The 15,295-nt window shown below is 32.9% G+C and overlaps 1 protein-coding gene across 1 annotated transcript; it reads left to right on the forward strand.

Annotated features, from left to right (window-relative positions):
• The first annotated feature begins 2,151 nt into the window (after positions 1–2,151).
• On the forward strand, positions 2,152–13,858 carry LOC133332194 (protein I'm not dead yet-like). The gene is made up of 8 exons (XM_061540574.1): positions 2,152–2,159; positions 2,312–2,444; positions 4,802–4,918; positions 5,757–5,905; positions 9,283–9,474; positions 9,534–10,374; positions 10,437–10,574; positions 13,718–13,858. Exons 1-8 carry the CDS (start codon positions 2,152–2,154, stop codon positions 13,856–13,858), a joined length of 1,719 nt encoding a protein of 572 aa, XP_061396558.1.
• The last annotated feature ends 1,437 nt before the right edge of the window (positions 13,859–15,295 follow it).

Consider the following 15,295-nt stretch of genomic DNA (forward strand, 5'->3'; position numbering starts at 1 on the left):
TATATTCAATATGAACTCTCATTAACCCCAATTAATAAATGGATAATGAGAACCAGACAGTTACAAAATAATTTTATTACAAAAAAAAAATATTTTTGCTCTGTTTCTAAATCAGACATTAAATTGCCGTATCAGTCATCCAGATAATCGTAATGTCACATTATTGCTATTATTGTTTTTCCCATACAATAATGTCCATTAATTTTCTTTTTTATTTGTTATTTTTGTTAATAATTCAATTAACAAGTTTTTTTTATTGTCATATGCCATAATGACAGTTAATTGGAAAATATTGTGATCCACAAAATCACACAAATTTATATACAAAAACTATTAAATTGAAATATAAATGCATGCGTGCTCATCAATCGTGTAATCACATGGAAACACGATAATATATCATGTTAAAAAAAAATGAAAAAAAAAGATACTGAATACTTAACCATTTTAAAACGTCATATGCATTTCCCCGTGATGCCATAATAAGGTGATGTATCAAAACAAAAACATTTGTTTTTGTCTCGATTATCTGTCAAATGTTTCCTTATAATATTTCACATGGTTGGCAACTTTGCACATCGAATTCAAGTGGAAATTATCCACTTTGACAGTTAATCAAGACATCAGCTGCGCTAAATCGTCTAACTATTTATTGTGCCATGCATTTCCCCTTGATGGAGAGCAATTCCTATTAGAATTATGAAAATAATGGCCAGCTACGTAAAAGTAGAAATGTGTATGTATACGTAAACAAATATCAGCTGATTGGCTTTAGATCATTTTAATAATAGTCTAAACGGCGTGGTTTAGTACCTCGATTTAGAAATCTAATCGATTTAAAATGCATAGTTTAAAGGCGTTTTTATCATTACTTTACTCGTTTATGTCATGTTTATATTAGCGTGATTTATTGCAATCTATTTAAATTGTGGCCCTTGAACCATGACAATGAATCATTTTATCGAATCTAAAATACAACCGGTTATAGCTTAATCTATTCCATAGATTAGGCATATTTATTGTATGTGACATGCTAAATCGAATTGACGTATTATAGACTTGCGTGTTTTGTCACAAAGTTAATGTTGCTTAAACATACAATTAAATTACAATTTCCGTTTCTCAAAATATCATCACAACAACAAAATATATGTACAACACTATTATTGGAATGCAGTTTAATAAAAATAAATAAAATTTTGGTATAGAATTACCGAATTCTTCTCATGCTGTCAATAATCTTAAAGTTTAATTCCAAGTCCTATTAGTCTGTCAAATTTTTCCATATAATATTTCAAATGGTTGGCAACACTGCATATCGAATTCAAGTAAAAATTACCCACTTTGACAGTTAATCAAGACATCAGCTGCGCTAAATGGACTACCTATTCATTGTGCCATGAGTTCATCCATTGAGACCAGCTACATATCAGCTGTTTCTCAAGTTTGCTCTTAAAATCCACTATTGTGAATTAACTTTCATTGCGAAAACTTTAACAAAGTCCAAATGTTTGAAATTAGACTTGAGCAAAAACATGTTACTTTTGCTAACTGAGTGACGTTATTAATAGATCTTGAAATGAATGATATTTACCAAGGCCTATTAATGCGGGCATCTAGAGACACCTGCTGGATATCAGCTGCTTCTAAAGTTTTCTGTCAAAATCCATTATAGTGAATTGACTTACATTATCGAAACGTAAACAAATTTAAAATTGTTTACATTAGACTGTATAAAAAACTGCTGACTTTCGCTAGGTGACATTATTAATTAATATTGATATTAAAGTTTTCGTAAAATGGAGTCAACTCACAATAATGGAGATTGACAGCAAAGTTGTGAAACAGCTGATCTTCCTGTGTGACATTAATAGGGTTTGATTAATTCAAAATAGAAAAATAGTTGACAGCATGAGGGAGTATCAGCTGGTCTTCATGTTCATATTGAAGAAATATTTTGAAGGTTTTAGATTTATTATATTATTGTTATTATTATTTACTCACCTCAAAAATAAGGCTATGTTTACACAGAATAGAAACCTGCAATATTTATTTCCTTATGTTAAATTATATGAAATTAATACTTATTAATTATTATTTTTCTTGTCTTTTCATTCTTTACAGAAAAGTTTATAAATAAAAACACACAAAATGGAAATGTAAGTACAAATATTTTTATTAAACAATTTTTATTATTTTATGTTAATAAATTTATATATTTTGAAAAATATATATATATATATATATATAAATTTATATTTTATTTATATATTTTATATTAATAAATACGTTTTTCCTCTTCTTCTTTTAGTGAGGTGGGCGAACGAGAACCCGCATCTGGCAGCGGGCGTTGCAAAAGTTTTATTGCCAATCATTGGAAGGGTTTGGTTGTATTCCTCATACCCTTGCTATGTTTACCTGTGATGTTATTGAATAATACTCCTGTAAGTAAATTATATACAAAAAATTACATACACAAAATGCAATGATATGTTAATAAACAAATTATTTGCAAAATAAAAAGATTTTTAAAAACTTAGTGGCATCGTGTCAAAATTTTTGAAGTTATTTACGTTTTCATATGTGAAGTCAATTCGTAATAATTTGACGGAAAACTTGAGAACAGCTGATCTTTCTGGGTGACCTTATTTCAACAGAAAGATCAGCTGTTTCTCAAGTTTGCTTTGAAGACCAGATGCTTATCAGCTGATTTTCAAGACAAGCTGCTTATCAGCTGATTTTCAAGTTTGCTCTCAAAATCCATTATTAGGAATTGGCTTCCATTATGAAAACGTAAACAAACTCAAAATTTTTGACATTAGACTTGAGAAACAACAGCTGACTTTCGCTTGCTGATTGACCATATTAATCAGAGATGGCCTGTCAGCAACAGTGACGTTAATGACATACATTTCCGACGTATAATGCATACGTCAGAAACGTCGGAAACCTACCCAAATCCATTAGGTTTTTGACAAAATAGCTATTTCCATTAATCAATTTGGAAATTACGCACGCTTTACTCAAATCAAAAAAAAAAAAAATTCAAAATATTCTTCTCAAAAAAATTTAGAAATTTTTATCAGTTCTAGTAAGGAATTGTCAGATACATGTAAAAATAATATATATTCTTGAAAATAACTGTATATGCTGATAATGTTGATATAAATGACGTTTACTACATTTATTACATTTTATACAGGTATATGACGTTTTCGACGTTTACACCTTTTTGGACAGTCGAAAACCTAAAAATTCGTCACACGGGCCATCCCTGATATTAATAGACCTTGGAAGTTTTTAACATTTTTATTATAATGTAAAGTCAATTCACAAATATTTGACAGCAAACTTGCTAAACAGCTGATCTTTATGGATGACCTTATTTTCACAGAAAGATCAGCTGTTTCTCAAGTTTGTTGTCGAACAAGGCCTATTAATATGGTCATCCCGGGAGACCAGCTGGATATCAACTGCTTCTCAAGTTTAATGTCAAAATTCCAAAATTTTAACATTAATGTCTGTTTATGAAGTTCGCTATGAAATGTTGTCACGATCAATGCTTATTAAAAAGTTCGTTCAGGGAGACCAGCTGAATATCAGCGGTTTCTCAAGTTTGCTTTCAAAATCCATTATTGTGAATTGACTACCATTATGAAAACGTAAACAAAGTCAAAATTTTTGACATTAGGCTTGAGAAACAACAGCTGACTTTCGCTTTCTGGTTGGCATTATTAATAGATCTTGGAAGCTATTTACGTGTTTATAATGTAAATTCAATTCACGATAAATTGACAGCAAACTTGCTGAACAGCTGATCTTCCTGGGTGATGTTATTACAACAGAAACAAGGCCTATTAATAAGGTCATCCAGTGAGACCAGCTGACCAATATCAGCTCTTTCTCAAATTTAATGTTAAAATCCATTATTGTAAATTGACATCCACTTTGAAAAAGTAAAAAAAGAAAAATTTTTGACATTATACTTAAGGAAAAACTACTGACTTTCGCTAGCTGGTTGACCATATTAAAGCTCTTGATCAGAAAGATCAGCTGTTTATCAGGTTTGCTGTGAAATATTGGTCATCCAGGGATAGCAGTTGTATATCAGCTGTTTCCCATTATTGTGAATTGAATTTCATTATGGAGACGTAAACAAAGGCCAATTTTTTGACATTAGACTTGACAAACAACAGCTGACTTTTGCCTGTATATTGCCCTTTTTAGAAGATCCTGCATGTTATTTACCTTTTTTTAATGTAAAGATTATTCACAATAATTTGACAGCTCACTTAAAAACAGCTGACCTTTCTGGGTCATATTAATTCAAAAGAAACAAAGCCTATTAATAAGGACATCCAGGGACACCAGTTGGACATTAGTTGTTTCCCAAGTTTGATGTCAAAATTCATTATTATGAATAGACTTTCATGATGATAACGTAAACAGACCATTTGACATTAGACTTGGGAGAAAAAACTTCTGACTTTCTCTTGCTGGGTGACCTTTTTAAAAGATCTTAAACAGAAAGATCAGCTGCTTTTCAAGTTTGCTGTGAAATATTGTCATTTTTACAATGTAAAATCAATTCACAATAATTTGACAGCGCACTTGAGAACAGCTGATCTTGCTGGATGATTTTACTTTTACAGAAATAACAGCTGTTTCTCAAGTTTGCTGTGATATATTGTCGGCATATTTAGAATATATTTTATCTCAAATAATTAATTTTATTATACGTTTTCATTTATGAAATATTGATTTATTTAATTTACATTTGTTTTGTTTTTATTTATTTCAGCCCTACCGTTGCATGTACCTTTTAATTGTTATGGCCATCTTTTGGGTCACAGAAGCTTTACCCCTGTATGTTACATCAATGTTGCCTATTATTGCATTCCCGATTATGGGTATTATGGTAAGTGGTATTATTCATAAATTATCCGAAAATTTTTTGAAAACAAAGTATACAGAAATGTAAACAAAAATAATTAAAAGATAAATTGAGTTGTATTGTTTAATGTAAACGTAGGGTTATTCATTCACTTTATTTTCCCTTGGGATTTTAATTTAAAGAATATTATTTTGAATAGAATTTTTTGTCTTTGAAAAAATTCAAAACTTTAAACGGCATATACATTAGAACTTTTTACCGGGTTAACCTACTTTGTGAGGATTTATTTGACATATATACAAAGGAAATGACGATTGAAACCCGCTGGGTTAATGAAATCCGTTTAAATGTAAACGTACTATTAAAGAAAACATTAAAACCTGTTCACAATACAGCTGTTTTCAAATCAGCTGATTCAAATTGTACACAAGGCCTATAAATAAGGTCATCTAGGGAGATCAGCTGATTATCAAGTTTGCTGTCAAAAATCCATTATTGTGAATTGACTTTCATTATGAAAACAAAAGCCAAATTTTTGACATTAGACTTGAGCAAAAACAGCTGACTTTCGCTAGCTGGGTGACTTTATTAATATATCTTGTCATATTTCAAACAACTAGACCCACAGTAAATTGTCAAATAAATGTAATTTTTAAACATTTGAATTTAATATTTTTCAAACTTCCATTTATAAAAAATGTTTCCTCCCTTTGTCGTTTACAAATTGAACACGTGACTAATTTAAATATCAATTTAAAATAACGTACATTGTTTACATCTCATAATACTTGTTTTATTAATCATTCTCATATATTTAAATGTCAATTAAAATTAATTTACAAATATTCTCTCTTAATTACAGAGCTCCGATGAGACGTGTAAATTATATTTCAAAGATACGCTGGTCATGTTTATGGGCGGTATTATGGTCGCCTTGGTCATTGAATATTGTAATTTACACAAACGTTTAGCGCTGCGCGTAATCCAAATTGTGGGCTGCAGTCCCCGAAGGTATGTATACAGACAGAAATAGATTACGACGAAATGGAAATACAATTTAACCTCCGATGTACAGAGAGTAACCCTAACACGTTGTGAATTAATAAATTTTAGTTGTTGTTCTTGTGGTTGGCTATAGTGTGTGACATTAATTAAAAAAATGTTGCATATTCAATGAAGGCTAGTTGTTCGATACCTAGTGGCTGGCTGGACGTCGACGTACTCTGGACATTAAATATGTAATAAATATGTATGGCAAAATAATTAATGTATATGGGGTTTAAGAAAAAATCCATGTAAATAGGGTTGGGAGTAATATAATAGGTATGTTCGTTATTATCCTGATGGAGTCTCAAGATTAAAATTTAAAAAAATAGAGCCAACAGCTGATTTAGATGCATGAAGTGAGATCAGCTGTTTCCAATGTTCGCTGTCAAAATACATTATTGTGAATTGACTTACATTATGAAAACGTAAACAACGTTCAAATTTTTGACATTAGACTTGAGAAAAAAACCGAGGATTTTCGCTAGCTGGGTGAACTTATTAATAAATCTTGAGTAAGATTAAGTAAAACACCGTGTTGTCCCTGTGCCAACAAGATCAGCTGATCATCCAGGTCATGTAGGAAGATAAGCTGCATATCAGCTGTTTCTCAAATGTAATCCCAAAATCTATTATTATGAATTGAAAACAGCTGTTTTTCCGCTCTCTTGTTTAACTTCAAGGCCTACAAATAACTTCATCCAGGGAGGTCACCTAGATATCAGCTGATTCTTAAGTTTGCTGTCATAATCCATTATTGTGAATTGACTTCCATTATTCGCTAGCTTAAGGACAAAGGGCTATAAATAAAGTCATCCAGGGAGACCATGGCCTATAAATAAGGTCACCAAGGGAGACCAGCTGATTATCGATACCTCTCAAGTTTGCTGTCAAAATGCATTATTGTGAATTGACTTCCATTATGAAAACGTAAACAAAGTCGAAATTTTTGACATTAGACTTGAGAAAAAACAGCTGTTTTCCGATTTCGATTGCTATCTTGGTGACCTTATTTATAGGCCATGAGGGAGACCATATGGATATCAGCTGCCTCTCAAGATTGCTGTCAAAATCCATTATTGTGAATAGTCTTTCATTATAAAAACGTAACAAAGTCCAATTTTTTGACATTAGACTGTTTTCAGATTTCGCCTGGGAATAAAAAAAATGGACTTATATAGGCTATTATACGTAATATCGTTTTATATTCTCTGAAAACGCGATACAATTTATAGCCACATTGGTTGAAAAAGAGCTACTAAGAGCTTCAAAATATGGAAAATTAAGCTGGGCTTTTCCAGATGAACTATATCAAAAGATAGACCTATGTATATTGGAGATGTTCTGCCAATATGTTTTCAAGCTCCCGGAATGCCACTTCGGTTGAAAAAATGCGGCTAAGAGCTTTAAAATATGGAAAATTCTTCGGGACCTTTCTATATGAAATATGTCAAAATCTGGACCTATATTAAAAAAAAAATTCAGCCTCCACCCGGAACCCAAAAATATGTTTGAAAAATGCAATTTGGAACTTCGGAATATGGAAAATGTGGCGGGACCTTTCTATATGAAATACGTCAAAACCTGGACCTTTTTTAAAAAAATTTAATTGGAGTATTTTTGAACTCCTTAGAACGCCAAATTACAGCCACATCGGTGTTGAAATGCGGCGAAAACCTTAAATATGCCGAAAATATGGTGGGACCTTTATATGGAGGTTATGTCCAACAATGAACCTGTATTGAAAATTGTCTGCAAAGATACGTTTCACAGCTTCAAGAACCCGGAATGCCCAATTACAGCCACTTCGGTTGAAAAAAACGCGGCTAAGAACTTCAAAATATCGAAAATTTGGCAGGACCTCACTGCGGGGCGGGGCCCATCTCAAAAGATGGATCTATATTTAAAATTGTCTGCAAAGAAGTTTTTCACCATCCGAGAACCTGGAATATCAAATTACAGCCTCTTCGGTTTAAAAAAAGCGGCTGAGAACTTCAAACTATCGAAAACATTTGCGGGACCTTTATATGGAGGCTATGTCCAACGATGAACCTGACTTGAACAGTTTTTACAAAGCTGCTTTTTTACATCTCCGGGAACCCAAAATACCAAATTACACCCACATCGGTGGAGAAATGCGGCTAATAACTTCAAAATATCGAAAATATAAGGCGAACCTCACTATGGGACCTATGCCAAAATATGGATTTATATTTAACATTTTCTACAAAGATTTTTCTATCCTACAAGAACCTGGAATGCCAAATTACAACCACTTCGGTGGAGAAATGCGGCTAATAAGTAAAAAAAAATATCGAAAATTTAGCGGAACCTCACTATGGGACCTATGTCCAAATATGTATTTATATTTAAAATTTTTTGCAAAGATGTTCTTTACCTTACGAGAACCCGGAATACCAAATTACAGCCACTTCGGTGGAGATATGCGGCTAATAAGTAAGAAAATATCGAAAATTTAGCGGAACCTCACTATGGGACCTATGTCCAAATATGTATTTATATTTAAAATTTCCTGCAAAGATGTTCTTCACCTTACGAGAATCCGAAATCCCAAATTACAGCGGTGGTGAAATTCGGCATTTAACTTAAAAATATCTAAAATTTAGCGGAACCTCACTATGGGACCCATGCCAAAAGATGGGTTTATATTTAAAATTTTTTGCAAAGATGTTTTTCACCTTATGAGAACCTAGAATACCAGATTACAGCCACTTCGGTGGAGAAATGCGACAATTAACTTCAAAATCCGAAAATCGGGCAGAACTTTTACAAGGAGGATTCGTAAAAACAAGGGACCAATATTGAAAATGTTATGCGTGGATGTCTCCGGGAACTTCAAGGAAGACATTTCATTCACTTCTGTTTGAAAATGAGATGCCGATCTTGAAAATATTTATAAATCGGATCGGAACCCGTATATGGGGCGATGTACGGAATTGGACCTACCTTAGCAAATATCCTTCAGAAAATATTTTATTATCTGAGACCCGAAATGCCAAAATAGCCACTTTGGTTGATGAAATCCATACGGGAGCGTATAATGAAAATTTTCTGCCAGGGAGTATTCTGGCCCCCATGAATCCGAAATATAAATTGGAACAATCTACATAGGTTAAAAATTCAGACAACAACTTTAAAAATGTCTAAAATCTACCGGGGACTATTCCACAAGATAGACCTGCAACCTTGAGACACTGTTGAGCTTCTTAGGTTGAGTTCTTATCAATTAACCTAGGTCCTTGGGAGGATATGTGTATTTCAAATCCCTATTTTTTTCTATTTCATTTTTTATTAACCTCCATTTTCTCTCGATTTTATTTCAGATTACATTTCGGTTTGATTTTCGTCACCATGTTCTTGTCCATGTGGATTTCGAATGCCGCCTGTACAGCTATGATGTGTCCGATTATTCAGGCCGTATTGGAGGAATTGCAGGCACAAGGCTTGTGCAAAATGACCACCGAACCGGAATACAAGATTGTTGGTGCCAACAACAAGAAGGCCAATGAAGAAGAGTAGGTCCACACACAAATCTCAATGGAAATGTCATTAATCCAACTTTTCTCTTTTACAGACCCCCCTATCCCTCCAAGGTCACCTTGTGCTACTATTTGGGTATTGCCTATGCCTCATCCATGGGCGGTTGCGGCACTGTCATTGGTACTGCCACCAATTTGACATTTAAGGGCCTGTACGAAACTCGTTTCCCCAATTCCGCCGAAACTCTCGATTTCCCCACCTTTATGTTCTACTCGGTGCCCTCTATGTTGGTCTATACCGGTTTGATGTTTGTTTGGTTGCAATATCATTTCATGGGCTTGTTCCGTCCCAAGAGTAAAGAAGCCGAGGAGGTTAAGCTGGGTCAACAGGGTGCCGGTGTTGCCAAGAAAATTATCGATCAACGTTACAAGGAATTGGGACCCATGTCCATTCATGAAATTCAAGTTATGGTCCTGTTCATTATTATGGTCGTCATGTATTTCACCCGTAAACCTGGTATTTTCCCCGGCTGGGCTGATTGGTTGGACACGGTGCCCATTAAGAATTCTATGCCCACCATTTTCGTTGTTGTAATGTGTTTCATCCTGCCCGCCAATTATGCTTTCTTGCGCTACTGCTGCAATCGCAGCAAACAACCCTTGCCCACGGCGACCACCCCTTCATTGATCACCTGGAAATTTATTCAATCGCGCGTTCCATGGGGTTTGATTTTCTTGTTGGGTGGGGGTTTCGCCTTGGCTGAGGGTAGCAAACGTTCCGATATGGCTAAGTTGATTGGTCAAGCTCTAGTTGGTTTGAAATCATTGCCACATGCTGTCCTGTTGTTGGTCATAATTTTGGTGGCGGTCTTCTTGACGGCATTCAGTTCGAATGTGGCTATTGCCAATATTATGGTACCTGTTTTGGCGGAGATGGTAAGTGGGAGAACCTGACAACTGATAATGAATAATAATATTGAAATTTATTTTTTTTCTAGGCCCTTGCCATTGAAATCCATCCTCTGTACTTAATCTTGCCCGCTGGCTTGGCCTGCAGTATGGCCTTCCATTTACCTGTTAGTACGCCGCCGAATGCTCTGGTGGCGGGTTATGCAAATATTCGCACAAAGGATATGGTAAGTTGAATTTTTAGAGAAGAAGTTTTTTTAACTCACCTAGAACCCAAAATATGGAATTACAATAACTTCGGTTGGAGAATGCGTCTAACACCTTCAAAACACCGAAAATAGGTCGGGATCATTATATCGTACTATATCATAACATTGAACTTAATTGAAAATATTCTTTTCAAACCTCCGAGAAACCGAAATATCAAATTTCAGGCACTTCGGTTGAAAAATTGAGGTTATTCAATTTCAAAATATCGAAATCCTGGCGAACCTATATTTAAACATAGTCTTCTATTGAAAATCTTCCGCAGAAATATTATTCACCCTCCAAGAATCTGGAATACCACATTGCAGCCACTTCGGCTGAAAAATGCGAGTAAGAATTTCTAAACATCGAAAATTTTGCGGGACCATTATATGGAGGCCATTTCAAATAGTGGATCTACTTTAAAATTGTTTTGCAAATAAACTGTTTACCCTCCAAGAACCCGTAATGCAGAATTACAGCCACTTCGGTTGAAAAAAATAGCTTTGCAACCTTCAAAATATCGAAAAATTGGCGGAACCATTATATGGAGACCATTTCAAAAGGTGGACCTACATTAAAATTATTCTGCAAGTATATTTTCAAGCTCCCAGCACCTGGAATGCCAAATTACCGCCACTTCGCTTGAAAAAATGAGCTTCAAACCTTGCAAAATGTCGAAAATTCGGCAGAACCTTTATATGAGAGCTATATTAAAACATGGACCTCTATTGAAAAATTGTCTTCAAACATATTTCTCATTCACCAAGAATTTGAAATACCAAATTTCAAACACTTCGGTTGAAAAATGCGGTTAAGAACCTGAAAATATCGAAATTTTAGCGGGACAATTTCAAAAAGTGTCCCTATTTTGCTCTGCATGTATACTTTTTAACCTCCAAGAACCTGGAATACAAAATTTCAGCCACTTCGGTTGAAAAAAATGAGGTTAAAAGTTTGAAAATATCGAAAATTCGTCGGAACCTTTATATAGGGGCTATGTCTAGACATGGACATCTTTAGAAAATTTTCTTCAAATATACTTCTCACCCTCCAAGACTTTTGGAATACCAAATTTCAGACACTTCAGTTGAAAAATGTGCCTATGAACCTGAAAATACCGAAATTAGGGCGGGACCTTCATATGGGAGCTATGCCAAAGCATGGACTTATATATAAAAAAATGTCTGCAAATATGTTTTGAACGCCCCAAGAACCCTCAATGCCAAATTACAGCCACTTCGTTTGACAAAAATCGATTAAAATCTTTAAAATATCGAAATTTTGGCGGAACTAATTCAAAACAAGGACCTTTATAGGATTTTTTGCAAACACGTTTTTAGGTCCCCGTGAGCCCGGAATGTCAAATTGCAGTTGACAAAATTTGGTTAAAATCTTCAAAATATCGAAATTTTGGCGGGACCGTTATATGAGAACTATATTAAAACATGGACCTATATAGAAAAATGTCTGCAAATATCTATTTTAAGGCCACAAGAACCCAGAATGCCAAATTACAGCCATTTCGGTTGAAGGAATTCGGTTAAAATCTTTAACCAAATTTCAAACAATTCGGTCGAAAAATGAGACTATGAACATTAACAATTTCGAAAATTTGCCGAATCTTTGTGGGGAGGCTCTACTAAATCATGGACCTATATAAAAAATGTCTGCAAATATATTTTTAAGGCCCCGAGAACCCCGAACGCAAAATCAAAGCCACTTCGGTTGACAAAATTCTGCTAAAATCTTTAAAATATCGAAATTTTGGCGGAATCTTTATATGGAAGCTATGCCAAAGTATAACCCTATATAAACAAATGTCTGCAAATATGTTTTTTAAGGCCCCAAGAACTCGAAATGTCAAATTACAGCCACTTTGGTTGACAAAATTCGAATCTCTATAAGGGAGCTATACCAAAACATGGACCTATACAGACAATTTTCTGCAAATCTCTTTTTTCAGCCTCCCCCACAACCTAGAAGACCAAATTACAGTCACTTCGATTGAAAAATGTAGCCAAGAACTTCAAATTACCGAAAAAAGGTTCGGCACTTCTCTATGGGAACTATTCCAAAGCATGGAAATAATTTAAATTTTAATTTTAATGGCAAATTATGATTAAAATATTGGGGTTAAAACCTGCAAAAGTTCGAAAATTTGGCCGAACCTTTCAATGAAAATGTTCTGCAAGTAAAATTTTCACTCTCCGATAACCTGGAATATTTTATTACAGCCACCTCGGTTGAAAAAAATGCTTCAAAGAACTTCAAAATATCGAAAATTGGTTTTTTTACCTTCCAGAACCTGGAAAGTCAAATTACAGCCACTTCGATAAAAAAGATTGCGATTAAAATCTGCAAAAGTTCGAAAATTTGGCCGAACCTTTTAATGAAAATGTTCCACAAGCATGTTACAGGCACTTCGCTTGAAATAATACGGCAAAGAACTTTAAAATATCGAATATTAGGCGGGACCGTTATATCGGAACTATGTCAAAACATGAACCTACTTCAAAAATTGTCTGCGAATATGTTTTTTTTATCCTCCCAGAACCTGGAATACCAAATTACAGTCACTTCGGTTGCAAAAAATCGCTTAAAATCTTCAAAATATCGAGAATTTGACGGGATCGTTAAATTTAAACCATGGACTTACTTTAAACTGTTATTGCAAATATGTTTTTTAACCTCTCAGAACCACTTCGATTCAAAAAAAAAATCAGTTAAAATCTTCAAAATATACAAAATCGGTCACTTTTTGCGGTTCGATTCTAACCCAATTATTTGGGATCTGAGTGTAATTCAACTTTTAGGATCTCCGACGAATATTTCATGGGATTTCAAACGAACTGATAAGTTTATCATACACTCCGTCTCAGGGTATACAAATATTTTTCAGCATAACCTCACATTTTTGTTTGAACCTAACCCAACTTTTGGGTTTCGAGTTCTACTTAACTTTTGAGGACTCTGTGAAGTGAACATTATGACAATTTTTAAAACACTCTCCAACTCATTAGTATGAATTATTTTTCATTATTAAGAAATCTTTTTCAACCTAACCTCAATTTTTTATTTCAACCTAACCTCACACTTTTTCTTTATTTTCTTTTTCTTACAGGCCATTGCTGGTATTGGACCCACCATCATTAGTATTGTTGTCTTGTTCGTATTCTGTCAGACATGGGGCGCCGTTGTCTATCCCTCGTTGACTACCTTCCCCGATTGGGCACGTGAAATTGCGGTCAATGCCACATCTTAGATTTAGGAAAAAAACAACAACAAAACAAAATTATTTAAGAAGACTTTTGTAGCTTGCAACAAAAACAACAACAACAAAGCGTAATTGTAATAGTAGTAGTAGTAAATCTGTGAACACTTCCCCTCTCCCCTCCCCCTTTAACCTTTAAATTCTCAAAAAAAAAAACACTTACGAAGCCTTTTCAACTACAACATTATTCTAATTCAAAAAATCAGGACAACAACAAAAAATCATTGACATGTCAACTCACATTTTATGTTTCATTTTCATAGATTTTAAGTGAAAATAATGTAACGAGTTTTGTATTTTAATTGTATGTACGTACATGTGTGAGTCTAAATGTATGTATGTATTGTTAAGATCTATTTTTTGGCCATGATTTTTTTTTTAATTTTTAAAAGAATTTTTTTTTCAAAAAAATTTTTGAAATGTTTTAATGAAATTTTGACGCCCTTTTTGAGTTTTTTTAATAAGAATTTTGTTCATGATCCCTAACTAGTTGAAAAAATTGTCCCCCTTCATGATGATCCCCTTTTCTAAAATTTTTCTAATTCATAACCCCGAAAGCCATGATTTTTTTTAATTTTTAAAGAATTTTTTTTTAAACATTTTTTGAAATGTTTTAATGAAATGTCGATGTCCTTTTTATTTTTTTTAAATATGAATTTTGTTTTTCATAATTATCCCCCTTCCTTAAATTTTGAAACCCCAAATTAATTACCCCAAAAGCATGTATGTATCGACCCAACACTCAATATTAAAAAAAAAAATATTTAAAATAAATTATGTATCATATACATATATGTACATACTTGCCCCGAGCATTAACCAGATCAATTACATTTGTGTGTATAACTAAAAAAATAATATTAATAAAAAATTTTTATGAGAAAAAATTATAAAAAAATTATAACAAAAAAATTTATGACAGAAATTAATAAAAAAATTTATAAAAACTGTTAACAAAAATTTATAAAAAATTTATAAAAATCTGTTAAAAAAAACAACAACAAAATGTGAAACTCTATGCATTTCTGTTAAACATTTGTTTATGTTTATTATTTTTTTTTTTCTTAATTTTTTTTTTAAATATACAACAATAATTTTTTATATATATAAAAAAACGTAGCTAAAAACTTAAGAAGGTGGACATTTATATACAAACACAACACAACAACAATAACTAATTAATAATAATTACAACAAAATAGAGAGAAGTACACAAAGAAATACACATTATTAAACAATAATTACAGAATAGAAAGCAAACAGCAACAACAACAATGAGATATAGAATTTAAATATCAATTTTAAGCTAAATAATAATAATTAAAATATTAAATAAAACAAAAATATATTTTAGATATTTTTACAAAATGATAAAAATAAAAATATGAAATTTATGTACTTTAAATGTATACAAAAAATAAAAGTAAA

The sequence above is a fragment of the Musca vetustissima genome, unplaced genomic scaffold, assembly GCF_032173495.1.
Source record: "Musca vetustissima isolate MV318-11 ecotype Yass unplaced genomic scaffold, APGP_CSIRO_Mvet_v1 utg117891, whole genome shotgun sequence".
Taxonomy (NCBI): domain Eukaryota; kingdom Metazoa; phylum Arthropoda; class Insecta; order Diptera; family Muscidae; genus Musca; species Musca vetustissima.

Bases quoted from the DNA above. Each gene is read 5' to 3' on its own strand.
- LOC133332194 (XM_061540574.1), top strand. The intron at 9,475-9,533 runs GTAGGTCCACAC...TCTCTTTTACAG, and splicing joins AAGAAGGCCAATGAAGAAGA to ACCCCCCTATCCCTCCAAGG. The intron at 10,375-10,436 runs GTAAGTGGGAGA...TTTTTTTTCTAG, and splicing joins TACCTGTTTTGGCGGAGATG to GCCCTTGCCATTGAAATCCA.